General features: G+C 36.1%; 1 protein-coding gene across 11 annotated transcripts in view; it reads right to left on the reverse strand.

Moving 5' to 3' along the window:
• TP63 (tumor protein p63) overlaps window positions 1-21,550 on the reverse strand; it is a 246,930-nt gene that overhangs the window by 97,141 nt on the left and 128,239 nt on the right. For 4 of the 11 annotated variants that reach the window (XM_043473435.1, XM_043473434.1, XM_043473433.1 and 1 more), the window contains exon 1: window positions 12,522-12,683. The exons of 6 other annotated variants lie outside the window; for them this stretch is intronic. In XM_043473435.1, coding sequence (XP_043329370.1) covers window positions 12,522-12,563 — 42 coding nt within the window. In that variant the 5' untranslated portion in view covers window positions 12,564-12,683. Of the gene's footprint in view, window positions 1-12,521; window positions 12,700-21,550 lie in introns of those variants that run through there. One more of the 11 variants, XM_043473429.1, reaches the window with a different exon arrangement.

Consider the following 21,550-nt stretch of genomic DNA (forward strand, 5'->3'; position numbering starts at 1 on the left):
TTCCAAATGATCCTAGAAAGTAAGTGTTTTAGAGGTAAAATATACTCATACCTTATAACAAACAAAATGTAAAAATAAAGGTTTTAAACACATAAACCTGGAAAGACAGACTGCAAAGAGTTTATCAGAATGTTTTATTTTCTAATACAAAGTGTCAAGATTCCTTTGAGGTCCATAACTCAGATTCCATAACTTAAGAGAGTTCCCTAAAAGCTCCAGCCAAGACTGACAAGGGCAGATGAGACAAAAAAATACAAAGTTGGCTAATCCAGTAGACAACAGTGTCAACAAATATTAGCCATAGCACTTGAAAAGCCAGGAAGTATGAAATGTAGTGAAGCTAAAATTCAATCCAAATACAGCTAAATTACACTGTGTAGAGCTCAGTTAAGGAAAAATAAACTTTAAATTCTATGATTTCATTAAGTACTCCCTTTTAGTAATAATGACAAATAAATAAAACTATTATCATGAGCATCCTCAATTCTAAAAGAAACTGACATCACCATTACATGCCAAAGAAGCATTGGGCTTAGCAGAAAGGTATAACTTTAATATTCAATAAATCTTGATCCAGATAATATGGAAAAGTATACAGAGTTTTAGTTTCTTTAAAGTGAACCAGGCGTTATTAAGTAAAATCAGATCAAAAATATGTTTGAGGAAATTTTCAATCTGTAACAATCCCTGTCAATAGTTTTTTAAGCAGACATGGTAATGCTAAGAAAAGAAAGTACAGAGTAATGAAGATCTTTAGTGAAGGTTATACCATCTACAGGGAAAACACACCATTGTAACTTTAGAAGCTCATCAATAATATTTTGCTGGTTTTTAAAGTGAGTTTAAAATATTTAAAAATAACTTTGGCAATGTGTCTAAACTATATCAGAAATTATGACTTAAAAGCAGGTGATTAAATGTGATTAACATTTTATCACAGGTGATAGTTTTCCTCACCATGACATGAAACTGATTTCAATAAAATAATGGTGCCTATCAAGATTAAAATGATCTGAACGCTGTATAGTGTCCTGACTTTAATCCTCTGTGAAAAGAATCTTAGGTATTACATTACTATTGACTACGACTACTACTAATACTAAATTCTTTCTGAGTCTTACTCTGTTCCTTATAGTGTTTAAGTGCTTTGCATATATTTACTCATTTAATTCTCAGGAGCCAGTGGAATTATTATCTCATGTTTCATGCATATTTTATAGATGAGGCAACTGAAGCTCCACAAGATTAAGTGCTCATGATAGTAAGTGACAGAACTCAGATTTGAAACCAGAACATCTGGCTTGAGATTTACCTACTTTCTTAAGTATCCTTCACTCGGAGTCACTCAGATTTCTGCCTGGAATCTTTATCTAAGAGTTACATTCAACAAAAGCATACTTATTTCATATCTAAAGAAAATGCCTTCCATTCATTAAAAACAGGATATAAAACCTCAACTATCCGTTTGGAGATCCAGCACCTTGGTACTATCACTGGAAATTCCCTGAAGATCTGACCATGTCACTCTCATGCGTGAACACCTTGAACAGGTTTGTAATCTAGAGCCCAAGGCCTCCAATCTCTAAGTGACTTACACCACACTATCTGAGACCCTCTTTTTTGCTCACTAAAGAATGGCATTCCTTCAGTTTTTCAAAAGCAGACTCCTTCTGTCTTCAAGCCTTTTGTACCTGCAGGTTGCTTCACAACTGGTCTTTCAGTTTAAGCTTCAAAGTCATTTCCAAGTTGAAGCCTCTCTGGAGTGCTCAGGTAAGTATTCTTTGTTTCACATTGTCAAGGCAGAGTAACTTTCCCCTTTACATCATATAATTATAATTGAAATTAATTATCTATATAATACTTCTAATGCTGGTCTACTCTGCTAGACAATAACTTTTAAGAGATAATACCTGGTTTGTTGAGTGCTGAGTCTCATCTGGAACCATGGCTGAGACATAGTAGATGTGCGGGAAATATTTAAGAAGAGATGCAAAAAATTTCAAAATGAAAATCACCTTCAGAAAGTATATTCTATTCTAACCCAATTGTAACCCAATTAAGGATTGCTTTTTGTGCTAAAGTAAATGGCTCCAAATCAGTCACCTCTTTACATACCATTGCCCTTGAATGTTACAGTGAATCTCCAAATAATCTCAATGACCTTAACTTTGTGTTTTGATTTGTTCTGCTAGGTGGGAATTGTGCTTTTAGCTTTAGCTTTTATGGGAACTAGTAGCAGAATAGCCAGTCCTGTCACTCACAAGGCCATGAGTAATACTTGGTAGCTCACACCTATCTGGGAAGTTTATTAATGACTTCTACTTCCTTGAAACAAACACATACTCATTTTTGTGCCAAGGCGGTAATTCTTACTTGATGGTCTAGATATTATTTCTCAAGCATCTAGGTCAGCAGTAAGAATCTAAATCTTTGTGGTCATATAATGACTTACTTCCTATGGGTAGAGAAACCACCCAGACACAAGCTTCAAGTAAGATGTTACTTTCTGGTAGAGAGGCCACAGAATTGGTCCCTCCTTCTCTAATTTCCATGACTTTCTGCCCCGTTAGCTAGAATTCAGTTTAGAATAATGTGATAATTAAAGGCTTACAAATGTGGTGCATGTTTTGAGGAACTGAGATAGTAGTTTATCAGACTTATAAACCATTTCTTGCAAATGGTCTAAATTCATGACTTCATTTTCCAGACTTTTAACATCCCCCAACACACACACACACACACACACACACACACACACATCAGGCTGAAACATTAGTCTCTAGCTGCAAATGGAAAAATAAAGCATGCAATAAGGACCATAGCCCTCCATTTTACTATGCTATATATATTCAAATCAGAAACACTGTTTCCAAGTTCTAATTTGCTTTTGCTTGTCAAGTTCTTTGCTGATTGCTACATTTTTCATTATATTTGAGATAATTAAAGTTTTCAGTGATTTACTATGCTTTGTAATTAGACATGGTGACTTACGTAAGGTGCAAGTGCTCCTTTTAGATTCACTTTTAACTGCAAAATAAAACCGAGGTTCCCAGCTATGCCAAAGACATGCCTTACTTTGAAAAGACACTAATCTATTCATTTCATTCTATTTACTCCCCTATGAAAGTAACAATCAATCAATCAGTTTAATAATTACAACAGTTCATTAATGTCTTATTTGAACAACAACAACAAAAAACTGAGGCACCACATTTAAGAACAAAATGACTTAAAGTTTTCTCAGGCATCCTTTAGTAATAACACCATAGAAAATAAAACGTGAAAGTGTTTGCGAATCATCAAGTTTATTCATCCAGAGCAAACCACCCACATCCTTGGTGATGATCGAGAGACATCAGAGGACAAAATAAATGAAGGGAACAGTGTGGAAGCAAGTAAACACATTTACAAAGTGATTGCAAAGCAAGATAAAGATCTAGTACCGTTCTATTTTGTAGAAAAATCACACATTCTCTGTCCTCCAGGGTAATCAATTAGGTGAAAGCAGTACATTTTACATTGTTTACTTCTGTTAGAGAATAAGCTATTCCTTACTAAGGAAACTTCTCTTTCTTTCAAAAACTTTGCCACTTGAAGTAGAAGGAAATAAATAGCTGGACTCATTTAAAAAAAAAAAAAAAAGACTTGTAAGATGTTAGAGAAAGCCATACGATTCAGAACCTTCAGGTGGAGACCAGGCTTGTATAATGTGCTCAGTTGCCTTGCTCTCTGCACAGTTATAAACAGCCATTTCTGTAAGTATTTATAATACTCCATATTTTTATCTGAAGATAGCCCTTCGAGCAGTGGCAACAGATATATGCCTCCAATGCATTCAGAAACATTATTTGGTGACCCCAGGGAGGATGTAGAGATGAATACCACACACGCTCTACCCTACAAGAGTTTCCAGTCTATAGACTTGGGGAAGCAATCAGGGTGGAACAGAGAAGCACAAAGAGTTCAGAGGAAGTCTAGGTGATTCTGGGAGGGCAGCCAATGAAAACTGAAACATTTTTAAGGATGAAGCTGTACCCCCAGCAAGGTTTTAAAACCTGGAAAGGATCTGACCTGAAGATAAATATTTGGAAGGTGGAGTTGGAATAGAGAAAGAAGGCAGCAAGAGTAACTTCTCTGAATTCTCACTATTCTGATTTTCAGGCTTTCAAGCGCTTTGGGATTATCCACTGAAATAATTTCCCAAGCCTAAGGCTTATTACAGGCTTTGTATTTTATCCAGTGTGACCATTTCTCTCTGTGTAGATCTTGTGGAGTCCTCAACTTTAGCCTGGTGACAGAGTCTCACATGGTCTATTTAAAAGTAATCAAGCCATTCTCAAAACATCTGATGTTGCCCTTTGAGAGGGTAATGGTTTTCCTTTTAATTCTAACTCCATCAATAAAGTGACACTAATCCAGACTGATTTGAGTAAACAGGGCATATTCCCCATTGTCTCTGTGATCTGAGAAAGAATGAACTTGAGAAAGATCACTGCCTGGATTGGAAATGGCCCCTTTGGGTGTTTTGCGCAAGCTTAAAAGGAAAAAGAAAATGCCTGTACAGAGTTCTTTCCAAGGCAAGCTCACTTTGGGGGTGGTAATGCTCATAGGGGTATTATACTAAACTGCACCTATTAGTGGCTTTAGCAGCAATAAGAAAGTAGAACTATTTCTTTTGTAGTGTTTCCAGAAATGCTGACGAGAGTGTTTCATAAATTTCCGCCTCTGGCAAAACAGCACAGCTTGACTCAAAATTCCCTCTTTCAGCTTTATAAGAAAAAAAAAAAAATTTTTTTTTTTTTGGTTCCATATAAGAAGCACGGACAAGATACAATTCGTATCACCATTTTTGCATAAGATATCAGTTTACACTTTATACATATCCACTGACATTCCAAAAATGTTTTATTGTTGCCAGTTATTCCCTTACCTAGAAGCACCATGTACTTTATCTTAACACCAGTAACTGAATTTTAAGCTGACAGGTAAATATTATCTGGGAAAGCTATCTCAAAATTTACAGAACAGCTCAGTTTTCCTTTGTCTTTGGAAAAGAGACTGAAACTGAATAAAGTTAGTCATTATTTCAAACATGAAATAAATTTGGAATTAAGAACTAGGTTTTTGGGGCAAGGCAGAAAATGGAAAGGAATGCGTTGAGTATAGGATAGGGGTGCTACGTATCAGACCAAATTAAAAAAAATCAAATACGGGGAAGTTTAAAGTACTGTTTCTGAAAAGATTTTTACTGACACTTCAGGTAACTACTGTTTTCTGCAAAGGAGGTTGTATAGCAACATGGTTGTATGTGGAACTTCACTGTTTCCCCTAATGTTTGCAGAGGTAAAGGCAGAACAAACCACATTTCAACATCAAATATTTTCAAAAGTCACTTTACATCAGTAGAGGATTAGGTCTGTAAGGACAAGAAAGGAATGAGATACAAGCTTAGCCATCCCCCCATTTATCATAGAGCCTCAGTCACCCTCTTAGCGACTCTCTTTGCCCTTTAATCAAGTCACTGAGTTTCCTCCCCAAGTACCTGCCCTTGCCTACCCCACCATCATCTCTTTAGTTGCCTAGGTTTTCATCTTGAGTGAGATGGAAATGATGCAGGAGATTGTGGAAGGAGATGATATGAACAGAATGAAAGACATCTGCCCCAATATTTCTGTTCAGATCTTAAATAAAAATGTATATCCTTGTTCAAAGTGAAATTTGAAAATTTTATTTCAAATTTTTTTAAGTTTGTAATACCAAGAGCTTTATTTTATTATTGTAATTGTTTTGGGTTAAACTATGGGGTTGTTTTTTTCTTAAAAGATATATTCATATTTACTTCTGCTTTATTTCCCAATTGGGATTCTCACCTTGAACAAAAGTCATACTAGGGATATTGTGTCATATTTAGCTCCATGATTTCTATCTGCTTTTAGAGCAGTGACCAGAGAGGAGTTTTCTCATTCTAAAATGACAATTTAATAAATAAAGTTGACCCTAATTAACATAGAAAATCAGTCTAGAGTTTGTTCCTAGTTTTGATTAATTTAAGAATGCAATTACCAACTCCCTATAAGGGTTAGAAACCTTATCAATCTCTACAGAGGTCTAAGGAATGGGAACAGGAAACAACTTCACCCAAATCAAGCAATCACTTGGACTAGTTTTTCCTTCTCTTTGCAGGATGGCCCTGTCACTCCCAGAGCATGTAGACAAAGTTTGGATGTCAACTTCTGAAGATGGCCCATGCTTATAGAATATGCATGGGTTCCAGCTCTTAGTGAGATAAAAACCCTTATCATCATTTTTCTTTTTTTTGATATTTTTTTATACAAGTGTTCCATTTTGACATACAGGTTAAACACAGGTCAGTTTTAAATCAACAGTCTCTTTTCAAGTCAATATAGCATGCTCTTTCATTTGGTCCTATGCAGTTGTTCTTTGTACTTTTATTAATCTTCCACCTTCTACCTAGAATGACCTTCCCTCTTCCCCCTGTGGCTAAATTCTAGTTCTCAAACTATGTGAAATATTACCCTTGTCAAGAACAGATTGACCCATTTCACTGTCTTTGAGAAACCTTGGTGTCTCTTACCACATTCTGTTTTAAACCAGAGTCACTTATGAATGAATACTTTATGTACACACTAGGATTGTGAATTCTCATAAGCTAGGGGCTATAACTGCTCTCCTTTTGGTGCCTAGCACAAGCATCATGACTATACTTAACTAGTTCTCAGTAAGTTGGGTTGTAAGAAAATGCTTCTTTTCCCAAAGGAAACAATTTAATTGATCTGTGGCTTGGATACCAAAGCTACTGTATTTAGTTTATAGACAAATATATACCACTTTTTTTTTTTTTAATTTTGGGGCATGGGGTAGGGAGAGGGGAATAATAAAATAAATGGTATGTGTGTGAAAGTCGCTCAGTCATGTCCGACTCTTTGTGACCCCATGGACTATACAGTCCATGGAACTCTCTAGGCCAGAATATTGGAGTGGATAGCCTTTCCCTTCTCCAGGGGGTCTTCCCAACCCGAGAATTGAACCCAAGTCTCCTGCATTGCAGGTGGATTCTTTACCAGCTGAGACTCAAGGGAAACCCCCAAAAAATAAACAGTGGGTCTTTATTTATAGGATGGCCATATATTTATCCTCCAAGAGGAACACTTTTGGAAAGTAAAAGGGGTGCTATTGATAAGTAAGTTTGAATAGGAGGTGTAAATAGCAACATACCAAGACCAATAGTTCCCAACTTATCTATGGCAGGACCCCTAGCTATGAAAGAGAGCTATGGGTAGAGAAACACAAGTTGCATGAGACTTTAGAAACAATCCATTTCTGCTCTTCCAAAGGTTCCAGAGAGGCAGTGGATATCTTTGAAAATCAAGCACCTGATGTGCAATTCAAAGAAATGCATTTTTATACTTCTAGGCAGCCTTCAACAAAGCCCTATATCCCCCCAAGAACACCCTAATACAGCCCTAATTATACCATTCCTCTGTTTAAAATTCCTCCACGGCTTATCATAGTCACTATATTAAATGTGTTAGGACACTCCATGAGCCACTCTATCTTATATTTCTATCTTTATTTTCTAATTATTTCATACTTTCGGTTCCATCAAAACTATCTGACATTTGAGGACCCCAGTATGCACCTGCTTCTGTGTCTCTGCTGATGCTTGTTTCTATACCTGAAATCATCCTTCCCTCTTTTATTTCTAAAACTTTAGAAAGTTCTCTACTCATCCTTCCAAGTGAATCTGCATCACACACACATATGCATAGACTTGCAAGGTCCTCTTGCTTCAGGGTACTCTCTTTCTCTTTGATACTTTATATGATCTTGCTCACACTTCACATATGACACTCAAGGTCTCTCCTATATTAATTATAACTATATATTTTCATTCTCCTTATGAACTGTTACTTATTGGTGTAGGATCTGTTTCATATTCATTTTTATATCCTATGTACTAGCTTATATGTAACTGATGCTCAGTAAATGTTTATTTACACAGAGTAAGTCAGTAGTCCCTTTTATAACTTCAGTTTCTCCTCCTCAATACCACTCCTCATGAATATTGACACATCTCAACTTTATTAAAAAGTGTAAGTGAAAATTATAAAATGTTGCTAGAGATAACACCTTAATAAGCCACAGGCCTCTATTTTCTCATGCCTCCAAACTGTGTCCTGAAGAGAATATCCGGAATAAGAATTACAACTTAACTCTTAGATCAACTGTTTCACCTTGACCTTTCAATACATTCTCTTCCACAACCAAAATCTGCTACCCTACTGGATGTCCTTCACAGGCAACTCCTTCCCTAAATTGGCCCTGGACAATAAGACTGTACCAGCCACCTGATTTTTTGCTCATCACATATTCAAAAGACAATTCTGAGTTCATTGAGATTTGGAAAAACTTCCATTTTCAAAACAGTAAGACTTTTATGGAAATAACCAAGTTATTTTTCACTGATGTGTCTTTTGGGTGTCTGTGTTCACTCTTCCCTACTTACTGATATAAAACAATTAATGTTTAAAATAGTAATGTTTAAAACTCGATATAGGAAAAGTTTAATTTCCCACTACTACTATAAAGGGAGGATTTTTACCCATCCGCCTCTAACTCACCAGCACAGATCCTTACCAAAGCAATTATGTGCCCCTCAAAGAAAGGTTGGGTACATTTGTGGTAACAGAATTCTCAACAGTCTGACCTATATCTTTCCTTGATAAACATAAAGTCTCATGACCTCAAGTACATACTCCCTTAACATGAAGAATATAGAATCTAAATTCTGTATGTGCTTATTGTCTAAAAAATTTTCAGCAAACTTTGTATTCAGAAAATGTATGTTGTATGATGAAAGAGCAACTGATATTTTTTTGATTGCTTTAGTCAACCATCCATTCATTCATAGTTCCTACTGTCTCCCCACACTCCCCGTTGAGGATCATTGCTCTTCTAGAAAACAAAACAAACCAAACATGCTTTTTCCTTATCAAGGTAAAGGATAAGTGATTTATTATCACCACCCATTTTTCCAATAGCAGTGAAGGAAAATATGATCTACGATCTGTGATCTCTTTCTCCCAGTCCCCTCTGGGCTTGAGAGCAACCAATTGTAAAACAAGTAGTGCAATCTAAGACCACAGCGTGGAGTGAGGAACGCAACCAGCCTGATACCTGAATTAAATCTGCAGCTTCTGCTTCTTACCTGTGATTTTACCTATGGTGCTAAATATTGCAGAGTTACAACATGGGAAAGTTAAAAAGAATTCATGTATCCACTGTTACACTGTTGCTGCTGCTGCTAATTCACTTCAGTCCTGTCCGACTCTGTGTGACCCCATAGACGGCAGCCCATCAGGCTAAAGATAAAAACCACTCCCATAGGGAAAAATCTGATTCAGTCTTTGTAAATGGTATTGGGACAGGAAAGACTATTTTCCTTGCCAATATGCACCCAGAGGTCCATTAATTGGCAATGACCTGAACTTATTCAGGTCACTGAAGGCTCATACTGCTGCCTCAGCACTTTTCTTCCTGCTCTCAGCTAGATTTGCATACCAGTTCTTTCTGGAAACTTTTTGGAGCAATTACCATGAATCCGAATAGCCCTTTTTAGAGTGTACTCGCTCCTTTTTGGTATCAAAGAGAAAAAGGTTAAGCAAAAGGGACTCATTTTTACAGCTATAGCTCTCTCAGAAAGAGAGTCATTAACCTCGATTTGTAAAATGAGGTGATTCAATATATGAGCCTTGAAGTCTTGAATGTTGTAACCCATTCACCAAAGTACTTTTTCATCTTCATACACAAGCCCAGATAGGGATTTTTAAATAAAATATCGTCCTTCTAAGGAGGAGTTTGAAAGTTTTCAAAGTCTCTCTCCGTCTCTCTCTCACACACATACACATACTGGACCCAGGTTTTTTGGTAAGAAAATGGAACTGCAACTTAATCTGTGAAGAATCTCCTTTCTTTGGCGCCTCGCTCTCCAAGTTTTAGACCAGTTCTGGAGGCTGTGTCACTCTAGCCTGGCGCCCTGGAGAGGTACTTGCTCAAGGCTTCTTCATTGTAACCCAAGGGTGGAACCTTAAGCCAAGCCTGTTATATCCAACTTGCTTTCCCCTCCCTTCCGGACCCTTTCCTGTTCAGTAACAGCTTTCCCAAATTCCTCTCTGCTTGAGGGCAAAGAACTGGAAAGTTAGGGGAAAGAGGAGGAACAGCTTGCTTATATTGTTTTTGAGTTACCAATCCAAGGAAGTTGCTGGCAAGTTAAATGGAAACATTATTTGAAGTCAGAGAAAGGGTTACGATTTTCAAATAATTTTCACTCTCACGGGAAGTGGCACACCTTTTTAGTCTTAATCTAACCATTTAAAAACAATTCTTAAATGATAATCATAAATGGCTGATTCTGTATTGACGGTTATTCATGAATGTTATCAGAAGGTGAATGCTAAGATGTTATAAATTTGGAACGAAATTTCTACATTCTCAGGGCCATGTGGTCCCAGGCATTTCGTATACCTCCTTGTAGAACTGCATTTCTACAAAGGGCTAGTTATTCAACCCTATGAAGAAAAGAAAGCTGTTCTTAAGCAATAGAACGGAAATGAAGCCATGGAGATAACACATATTATACACACTAGCGGAAGGATATAAAAATCATAACAAATACAGGAAAAGACGCAGGATAGTAGGGAAATGCCGCCATATTTTTTTCATCGGTAACTTCTGTGTATATTAGCAGCATTTCAAAAGAAAACAGACAGTTGCTGCCTCTTCAGCATCTGATCACACATCCCTAAAGTTTTGAAAAATGCAGACTCGTGTAAAGGTATTTTCTTTCACCATGAGGACGCCATACTCTCACATACAGCATGACTCCTTTACCTCCATAAAAGGCAGTCATTCGTAAAATACCTTCTCATCATAGTATTCATGCAGTTTTGTTTTTTCTTTTATGAGAAATAATCAGTTCTTTCCACTTTACATCAACTTTATACTTTTCTTGGAGATACTTCAAAGTCAACTTTTGTTTCTAACCTTTTTTATTTACACACACAGGAATCTTAACCTGATTATAAATGCGCGCCAAATTTTTCACGAACACAAAGTCAGATATGATATGACTGACAGATCTTTTTTTTTTCCCCATGATCAAAACAGGACAACATTGGATCAAATAGAAACAAGATAATCATAAATGTTACTTCCATTTTTTGTAATTGCTTAGTAACATTTTAAGCTGACTTTCAATATTAAAGCAAAACAAGAAACTCAAGTTTCTCCACCGAGGACAAGCAAGCCTACTTGAATGTTTTAAAGGAAAATAGGCACTTCCTTTTCCTTCTTTAGATAGCTCGATATTTCCCCTGCTATATTTACACAGTTCAGGTGTCTAGACAATAGCATGGTCAATATGAGAGCACTGGCCCGCCTTTGTTGCCCAGTGTGGAGGCTTCCCTTGTGCCTTCTGCCCAGAGTACTATGCATTTTGTTCTGATTTTTAAGGAGCTCTATTTGAGTACCCCAGTCTACTTTTCCAAGCATTCACCTGCAAGCATTTTCATCCAAAACACTGAACTCACTCTCTTCACACTGCACTCCCCACCTCCCCAGTCTGATTAGTGTCAACACAGCTGCTCTATTCTAAGGAATGTAAACTAATATTGTTGTTAGACCTCCCTCAACCTTAGGAAACTTCCTCAAAGTCTTATAGTCTCTTCAGGATTTTTTTTTTTATTCAGAGATTTAAATCCCTGAGACAAATGTGTTGAAGACAGATCAGGGCGGCGAACATTAATTCCTTAAATAAAATCCTATGTGCTATAATCTACATTTACATGTATGCATACATAAATATTTAATAATGCATCACTCCATAATAACTCATTATACAGTGAAAGTTGAAGTCAAATCACCAGACAATAGGGACAGGAGTGAAGTCCCCTCAGGATTTAGGTGGGTCTCTGGACTGACTGACTTCAAAACGGAGATGGCTTAAAAAAAAAAAAAAAAAAAACTCACCTGAAATCAACTTTAAAAAAAAAAAAAAACACTTCATTTGCTTTTAGGATGAAGTCTGGAGATAAAACTGAGAACTTAACTGAGTTGAGACACAATCAACAAATTTGTCTTACTGGTAAGTGAAAACCCAACAGAGGAGTCATTTCAGTGAGTCTGGCAGAATATGATCTGCTCTCTCAGGCTGTTCTCATACAGAATGATTTTCTAAACTCCTGAATATTGAGCTTCTTCAAATACATAACATCTCCCCAGAAATTTTTCTTCTCCCTTTTCTCCTACTGTTTCATCTTTTACTTTAATAACACTCTTACAGTCACCACAGAAAACATTAGCCAAGAAAAAGAGATTCCTATACACAGTCTGCAAAAACATTACATTGGGTGACCAAGAACCACAAATATGTAAGCTTTTATTTTAGAAAGAGAAATAAAAATAGCATCTCTAAATGGAGTGCTAAAATCTAAAAGCCTTACCTCACTAAATTGAGTCTGGGCATTGTTTTCCAGGTACAACATGTTAGCTGTAAGATTGATCAATGCCGCTGTCCTCTCTTCTGGCTCCAGGATTTTGCCAACCCCCCCACCCCCTCTGAGACCCTTACAGTAGAAATCTACTAGGAAGATAACAGAACTCAAGTCCTTCTCTCTCTTTCTCTCTCTGTACATAATTTTAGGTTCCCTCATATATACCCAACTATAGGCATGAGGGGGCGGGACTCTTCTCTTTACCTGTCCAATCCATCAACTTCCACCTGGACTCCTCCACTCCAATGGAGTGAGGCCTCTCCCATCTCATTAAGTAGTTAGAATTCCTTATCACCAATCTTTAAAAGAAAAGGAAAGAAAGAGAGAGAGAGAAAAAAAGAACACAGGAGAGAGACAGGTAAAACTTTCCCTTGTCTCTTTCATAAGAAAACACACTCTTTCTTGAAAACAAAATCTCCCCAAACAAACCACAGATCGTACCACCACCAGGACTTAAAGAAGGCACTTCAGAAAGTTATTTTACACTTTGCAATGAAAAGTAAAGCTTCAGGAAAAGCTTTCAGAAGTTGTTTTGTTGTTTTGGGTTTTTAAACCTAGATGTGGATTTTCAAGAATGATTACACAGTTAGATATTTGGGGAAACTACCCAAATCAATGCTTATATATACTTAATATAAAAATTTAAAAATCCACTGCCTGATAGGTGAAGGATTTCCCACTTCTCCCTAGAGAAATAGCAGTGGTTTCAAACGAAGCTATGCTAACATAAGCCACTTGATTGTTCAAAGCATGTTTCAATAACGATTTAAATCATTGGCCCCGTTAACTTGTAAAAACAAACAAACATTCATATTATGTACAGGAAATAGAAAAGCTGGGGAAAGTGCCCATTTTTTTTTAAGCCCTTAAAAAAATGCTTTTTATTCTATCATTATTTCTTGAAATATAGGATCAGTACAATAGCTTATCTATTTGAATATTTATTTTCTCTACCATACCTAGTTTTTATTAATGCTCAAAGATAGCAATTTTATAAACAGATAATTAACTACTATTAACAAGAATAAATCTTCAGGTCTGAAAGACAAGTCAGATTTTGCCTTAAAAATATATTTACTTAAATACACAACATTCATGTAGAATTAGGTTTTGCTTGCTATGGATTCAGTGAAGATGAAATGCACCCTGATGGCTACTGTGGGATCCACTAATGTATGCTCATTGCTGTGGAATATAATTTAGTTAGACTTATATCTATCTAAACATCACTTCTCACCTCACACTCTGGAATCCAAATTACCTCTGTCCTGCCTAAAAGTTACAACTGGACAAGATATCTATAAGTGAATATTTAGATTACTTCCAAAATTTAGAAGGAGATTAGAAGAAAACTAGAAACCAGAATAGATTAGCATATAAACCTTTAAAATACCCTGTGCAAATGCATTCATGACCTTGGAGTTGCCTCCCCTTTACTTCACTTTTTGCTCCATAGGATGCATGCACATATATGATCATGAGGTGATATTTATCTTAAGCCCCTAAGTTATTGGTAAGATGTTTCACTTTTTGCAAAAATTTTTCAGTAATGCCATTTTATTTCAACTGTGCAAGGATATGACAACACTAATTCTACAAATTTATATCAGACAAAATGTTGATTTCTTCACTGAAATACTGGGAAGGTTATCTCTTACTATCTGTAATTAACCAAAGAAGCACTGTCTACAAGACAAAAACAAAAACCAAAAAAAAAAAAAAAAGAAAGAAAGAATTTGCTTGCAAAATGCAATTCATTATTTATACTATGTATTTAAGTTATACACCCACTGACAGCTTCCAGGTCGGTAGTAGAAAGCAGACAGTTGTTTCCTGAAGACTGTGCTCTATTCCAGTGGTTCAAAAACTTGGATGATCCTGAGAATCATCTAGGGTGCTTTTTAAAAACAGATTTCTTGACCTGATCCCAGATCTTTATAGCCTAGTAGGAAGTTCTGAATGAGGCAAGTTTGGAAATTAATCTGGAGTAAATGCATTAGCACAACTGCCCAGAAAGTCATAATTGGATTCTTTTTACATGAATAGGGTAGTGTAAGCATTTGAACCCCTAAATCTAGGGTTCGCAATGTCAGATGTTGATGATATTCAACCAAATGTAAACAAATTTCATCTTGCGCAAAGTCAAAAGCTTCCCAGCAGTATTTGATGGGTGAAAAAGATCAAATTCCTTCTCTCTACCACCTTAGCCTTCAGCGTATGCCGGTAAGACTATGATCTCTATCTAAGGTATCTACCATATCTAAAACATGTATAGTTTACATATAAGATACAATAAATCTGCTAAGGCTACGTGTGTATTTTGGGTACTTGAGGGGAAGGAGCACTGGACTGGGGGTTAAAGGAGTAAGTATGAGATACAAGAACCATTTCCAACTCTCTGCCCTTGGGGCAGGTTACTTAACCACTCTGGATTCACGTTCCTCATTTGTGAAATGAGAGGCAGAACTAAATGATTTCTAAAAACCATTAAAAAGATAAGAGTCTTTGTCCAGAATTTGTGGAAGTGATTTAAAGGATTAATCACATTTCTCATAGTTTACTGGGGTATTTGTACCTCAGTTTGCTCATCTTCAAATTGTACAATGAAGCAGCTGAGTTGCACAGACACTAAGACGCTTAAATGACATAAATAAAAAGTTACAACGTATTGAGGGGAAAACTCATGGTTTTTGCTTTAGGGTATAATAGCTCCTGGGCTTCCTTGGTGGCTCAGATGGTAAATAATCTGCCTGCAATGCAGAAGACGCGGGTTCAATCCCTGGGTCAGGAATATCCCCTGGAGAAGGCCATGGCTACCCACTCCAGTACTCTTGCCTGGAGAATTCCATGGACTGAGGAGCCTGGTGAGATCACCACCATGGGGTTGCAGAGTCAGACATGAATGACCAATTAACGCACTTCATAGCAGCTACCAATCCATTTAAATTTGAATTTAGCACACACGAATCCATAAAAGAGTGAGTGAAAGTACCTCTGATAACATTTGATTTCAGAATTAGTGTGAATACTTGATGTAAACATTACGCATTTATTTAAGCAGAAGGTTATAGAGAAGTAACCATTTTCTGTATTCACCATGCAGCAATGTTTACCTTTGATCTCAAAGGTTTACTAATGTGCATTAATTTTCCTTATAACCTAGTGATGTAGGTAAGTATCATTATCACCATTGTGCGGATAAATAAATAAACTCAAATATTTTAAGTAGGTTTCCTAAGTCTTCAGGAGTCAGAACAGCTTTATTTAACTTTACTTACAGGTCATAATTTCTCATTCCCAGCTGTTCCCTTGAATTCCTCACAGATTCATGGCCTCAGACTCAGGTCTCAGCACTATCTCTTGAATGAAAACACCACTGTTGTAAATCTAGTACATTGGAAGCAGAAATCATTCAAGATGTATGATTAACACATATGCTTTCTTGAAAGAAGTGTGCTACATTTTTGTTGAATATCCTTCTTTACAGATACTCATGTAAGAACTCTTTATATGTAAAGATATTAACCTTTTAATAATTGCAGGAAATAATTTCCTGCTATGTGCATGCCTGTGTATGTGTGTCTGGTGTTTCAAGCTCATATATGGATTTATGGTTTGCTCTTTGGTATAGAAGATTTCTATTTTCCATAACTAAATTCATCATTTTTCTGTTATGATTTGTTACTTTTCAAAGAGAGTTTGAAAGGTCTTTGCCAGTCCAACATTATAAAATCCTTTGGTCATATTATAGTTTCATATTATTATGAGGATTTTAAGTTTTCATATTCAAATCATTTAATGCTCTAGAATTTTTATTGAATTTGTATTATGAGAAATAAGTGAAGATTCACTCCTCTCCCAAATATATAACTTATTCCATCATTTTATTGAATAATTTTTGTCTCTAATTTGACATGAAATCTTTATAACATACCGAATATCAATGGCTCCATTTACACCTCTAAGTGAGAAAGTTAAGAAAGTACATAAATCCTTAGTACACATAAAATACTATTTGAATTTCTTAATCCGCATTATGTAAGGTTGGGTAGGGAACAACATGGCCTCTATAAAGTTCTAGAAAGTAAAAAGTGGAAGCAATTTAGTCTCTCAGGTCTATGTCTGCCCCCTGTGGCTTGAGGTAAATAGAGAAAACAAGGAAATATTTAGGTTTCATGCAGTCATAAAAATGGAGATAAAAGTTTTAGTGGGTTCTCCTCATGAAGACTCTAGGTCTATTGAATTGAGAGAACATAAAAGTTAGAAGAGGCTTCATTGTATCTGGTAGGATTAAGTAGTCAGTTATTTTAAAAAAATGACTGGTGACTTGCTTTTATATTAGCAGTTGAAATTCCAAGAAAGAACATGTGCCCGACTAGAAATGTATCAACCCTCTATGCTTTAACCAAAAATTTAACCATATCTATCAATGTCTCCACATGCTCTCCTCCCTATAGAGGGCCCTCACCATCATTTTTATCTTTCCTAAAGAACAACTATGAGTGTGTTATTCCTCAGGATGCATCATTGCCAATGGAATAAACTGTTTTCATAGGCACTCAAAATCCTTCTTCACAGGTTGGTTTCAAGCTGCCCTCTCAGCTTCATATTCCTATATTCCACTCTGCTTGCTACATGCAGGCCCCAGCTGAACATTTTGCCCCTCTGCTCAACCTGGGCCCTCAGTTTGGAATGCCTTCGTTCCATTTACCTGTAAATGAAAACACCTTCAAATTCCTTAAATGGAACTGAGTTCTCCACTTTCCTAGTTGAAGTTCAGTCTTTTCTTATTTTATGTGAATGTATATAAAATAATAATATAATGCTAGTTTACAATGCAAAAAATTGTATACTTGTCAACTCCCCTGTGAAGCTATGAACTTTCGAGGTCAGAGTACATTTCAGTTCATCACATCACATTTAGTGTCTAAAAGCTTGATGAATATAAGTTCAATTGAATGATTTAACTCTAGAAAAAAACTAGAAAGTTGAAAAGGGATTCTTTACCCAAAGTATTTATTATGGCACAAATGCCTTTCCTATAGGAATCAATGCATAGCACCTAATTACAATAGGAGAGAGAGAAAAATGATAACTCAAGGACTGTTCCTCAAAACTTCAATAATTATTTGTCAAGAAGGAAAATTGTCAGCATGATAAACCTACAACAGTCAAAAATATTGGGATTTTACAGAGCATGTATGAAAGCTAAGAAGTGTTGGGACTTTCCAAGCTGCTCCAGAATAAAGTCAATGAGGTCATTTTCATACCAGCCACCATAAAGTCAAAGGATGATCAGCAGGACACACTAACTTTCACAGCTCTAATCTTTCCCAAGTGATTTCCTTCCTTTCCTGCTCCAGACAGGTAAGAATGAGCTTTAGAGAAGCCACTGAGAGCACTAAATCAATTCACCAAATCAGTTTTCTCTGAAGGCTAAAGCTAAATTCCAAACCAAGCTAAAAGTTCACCTCCATTTTAGGGTCACTAGTGAGGCTTTGAAAGGATGAGCAACACTTAAGGCACAGAGGAGGAAGTAAACTCTGTCCTATATCTTGAAGATGTATTTCTTTATTTTTGTAAACCTTCAAGTAGAAGGTAAAATGGTAGACAACATTTAGTTTCTCTCTCTTTGTATATTTTGTGGGTCAGGTAATCCTCAGAGCATTTTATATATATCAAAATTCAATTAATGTTCATAAAAACTTATAATGTATGTACTATTATTATTTTTCTGTTACAGATGAAGACAGTGGTGGTGGTGGTTTAGTCACTAAGTCGTGTCTGACTCTCGTAACCCCTATACTGTAGCCTGCCAGGCTCTTCTCTCCATGGGATTCTCCCGGCAAGAATATTGGAGTAGGTTGCCATTTCCTTCTCCAGGGGATGGTCCCAACCCAAGAATCGAACCTGGGTCTCCTGCATTGCAGGCAGATTCTTTACTGACTGGCCTACAAGGGAAGCCCTGAAGACACTGATATATAAAGAAATGCTAAATGCTGAAATCAAGATCTGAAGGGATTCAAAACAGTCCAAGGAAATAGGTATCCATATGCAAAAGAATATGGCTTCCCTTGTAGCTCAGTTGATAAAGAACCTGCCTGCAATTCAGGAGATGAGGGTTTGGTTCCTGGGTTGGGAAGATCCTCTGGAGAGGGAAATGGCAACCCGCTCCAGTATTCTTGCCTGGAGAATCCCATGAACGGAGGAGCCTGGCAAGGTACAGTCCATGGGGTCGCAAGAGTCAGACACAACTTAGTGACTAAACCGCCAACTGCAAAATGATAAGATTATCTTCATAAAATCTTTAATTTGCATTTAAAATTTTTAGATGATAAAAATAGTGTGACATTTTGAGCCCAAAACTGACAAACAAAAATAAAAAATAAATGTTATCAGAAGCATAACACTCAGAGAATTACTGTTAAAAGTTTCCTTTCCTTTATCTTTTTCTTATGTTTATGTATATATTCTGTCTGCAAAATTAGATTATCTTTTATATATATATATGCATATATATATAATATTAGTTATCTTCATATTGTAAGCATTTTCCCATGTTAAGTATTCCTAAACTAAGAGTAGTGGATCAAATGTAATGAACTTAAGTCACTTGATATGTACAGAATCAAGTTATTTTCCAAAGGGCTGAATCAAATTGCATTTGTATGAGGTTAAGAGCCACAGTATTAGAGTCATCTTTTCCAACTTTATAAATGAAAAAATATTTTCTAATTTTAATATGAATCCCCTTGATTGTGAGAAAAATTAAATGTATTTCAATATGTTTGTTAGTCTTATGCATTTCTTCTTTACATGATCTATTAATGTCCTTTGCTTTCCCCTCTAATCTCTACCTCATTGAAGTAGTAGTGTTTTCTTTATTAATAAAGATATTAGCCCTTTGACATATTTGTCATATATTTTTCAAACTTCTTTGCTTTTTAGTATTACATGTATTAAAATAGAAACTTTGATTACTTTATTACATAAAAATGAATTATTAGCCATTTATCCCAGAACCTAGAGATAACCACTGTCAAAATTTTGGTATTTTCTTTTCCATGTACCTCTGTGTGCTTTACAATCTAAACATATGATAATATATATTAAAGATATATTTTATTAAAAAATGTATGTGCGTGCATGCTAAGTCACTTCAGTCATGTCCGACTCTTTGCGACCCTATGGACTGTAGCCCACCAAGCTCCTCTGTCTATGGAATGCTCCAGGCAAGAATACCGGAGTAGGTTGCCACACCTTACTCCAGGGGATCTTCCCAACATAGGGATCAAACCCTCGTCTCTTATGTCTCTTGCATAGGCAGGCAGGTTCTTAACCACTAGTTCTACCCAGGGAGCTCCTAAAAATGCATATGTGTGTTTATATAAATATATGCATATAATTATTTTAAAAATTCACTTGTTAATATGATTGCTTACTCAGGTCACAACTCAGGTATTTTAATTAAACCCTATATTTTCTAACTGCTATATAGTCTTATTGAATTAATTTAGCCATCTCCCATTAATGGGGTATTTAATCTGTTTCTATTTTTCATTAACACTATTTCCCAGGTGGCACAGTAGTAAAGAATCCGCCTGCCAATACAGGAGCCACAAGATATGTGGGTTCAATCCCTGGGTCTGGAAGATCCCCTAGAGGAAGAAATGGCAACCCACTCCAATCTTCTTGTCTGGAAAATTCCATGGACAGAGGAGCTGGCTAGGCTACAGTCCATGGGGTTACACAGAGTCGGACATGATTGAGAGTACATACAGACACATAATTTTAAAGCAAACACTTATTATGCTATTACTTAAAATATATTATTAGTAGTTATTATTCTAATTATTAAAAGCTATTATTCTGCATTATTTGGTTAAGAGATACTTAAATATTTTAAAGGCTGGTAGATACTACTAAATTGATTTCCAGATACAATACCAATTTCTGTTTAGATCATCAACATAGAAAAGAGCTTACCCTGACACAACAACTAAGCAGCTACAAATGTTTTAAATATTTTTAATACTTTAGAGTAAAAAAGCACAAAGTTAACTTCCTCCTACTATTATTATACATTACTTATTAAAATGAACATAACTAATCTCCATCCATTAATTGTTCTTTGAAAAATGCAACTATTTGAATCATACCGACTTGTGTTTGAATACTGCTGTTTACTTATTTTCTCTGAATCCTTATCTATAAAATCAAATACCATCCTATTTCATAACATTTAACTTCCTAACTAACCATAGAGCAGTGATTAGCTTATCATAGGTTCTAAATGAGTTTCAGTACCCTTTTATCCTTTTGGATTGGATTTCCCTGGTGGCTCAGATGGTAAAGAATCTGCCTGCAATGCAGGAGACCTGAGTTTGATCCCTGGGTTGGGAAGAGCCTCTGGAGAAAGGAATGGCAGCCCACTGCAGTATTTTTGCCCGGAGAATTACGAACAGAGGAGCCTGGTAGGCTACGGTCCATGGGGTCTCAAGAAGTCTGCCAGGACTGAGCAACTAACACTTTCTACTTTCCTTTCTTTTATCCTTTTACTTATTCACATCTGTAGATCTGGACATGCTACTAAATACCTGCTAAAAATTCTTGCTTTTTAAGCACTAGATTTTCTAGTATTTCAAGGGATAATCTGATTAACTTTATAGTTCATTCCTTTCTTTTCTACTTATTGCCATTCCCTCCAAATGGCTATTGCTGAAATAAGTGAAGACAATACAGTCAGTACCAACTTGGAAGAATGGAAAGAATGTGGAATCAACAGCAGCAAACCTGTGGTCCACGTCTCCACTCCAATTTTGAGTTTGTTTTTTTGTTTTAATTAAGTGGTGAATAATCAACAAATATTCACTCAAGCTAATTGCATAATACATCACCATTCCTTTTTTTCATACTGGAATATATTTCAATATGATACCAGCTTTTAAGAAATTTACCCTACCTGATAAACCATAGGG

Source organism: Cervus canadensis, chromosome 7 (genome assembly GCF_019320065.1).
Source record: "Cervus canadensis isolate Bull #8, Minnesota chromosome 7, ASM1932006v1, whole genome shotgun sequence".
NCBI classification, from domain to species: domain Eukaryota; kingdom Metazoa; phylum Chordata; class Mammalia; order Artiodactyla; family Cervidae; genus Cervus; species Cervus canadensis.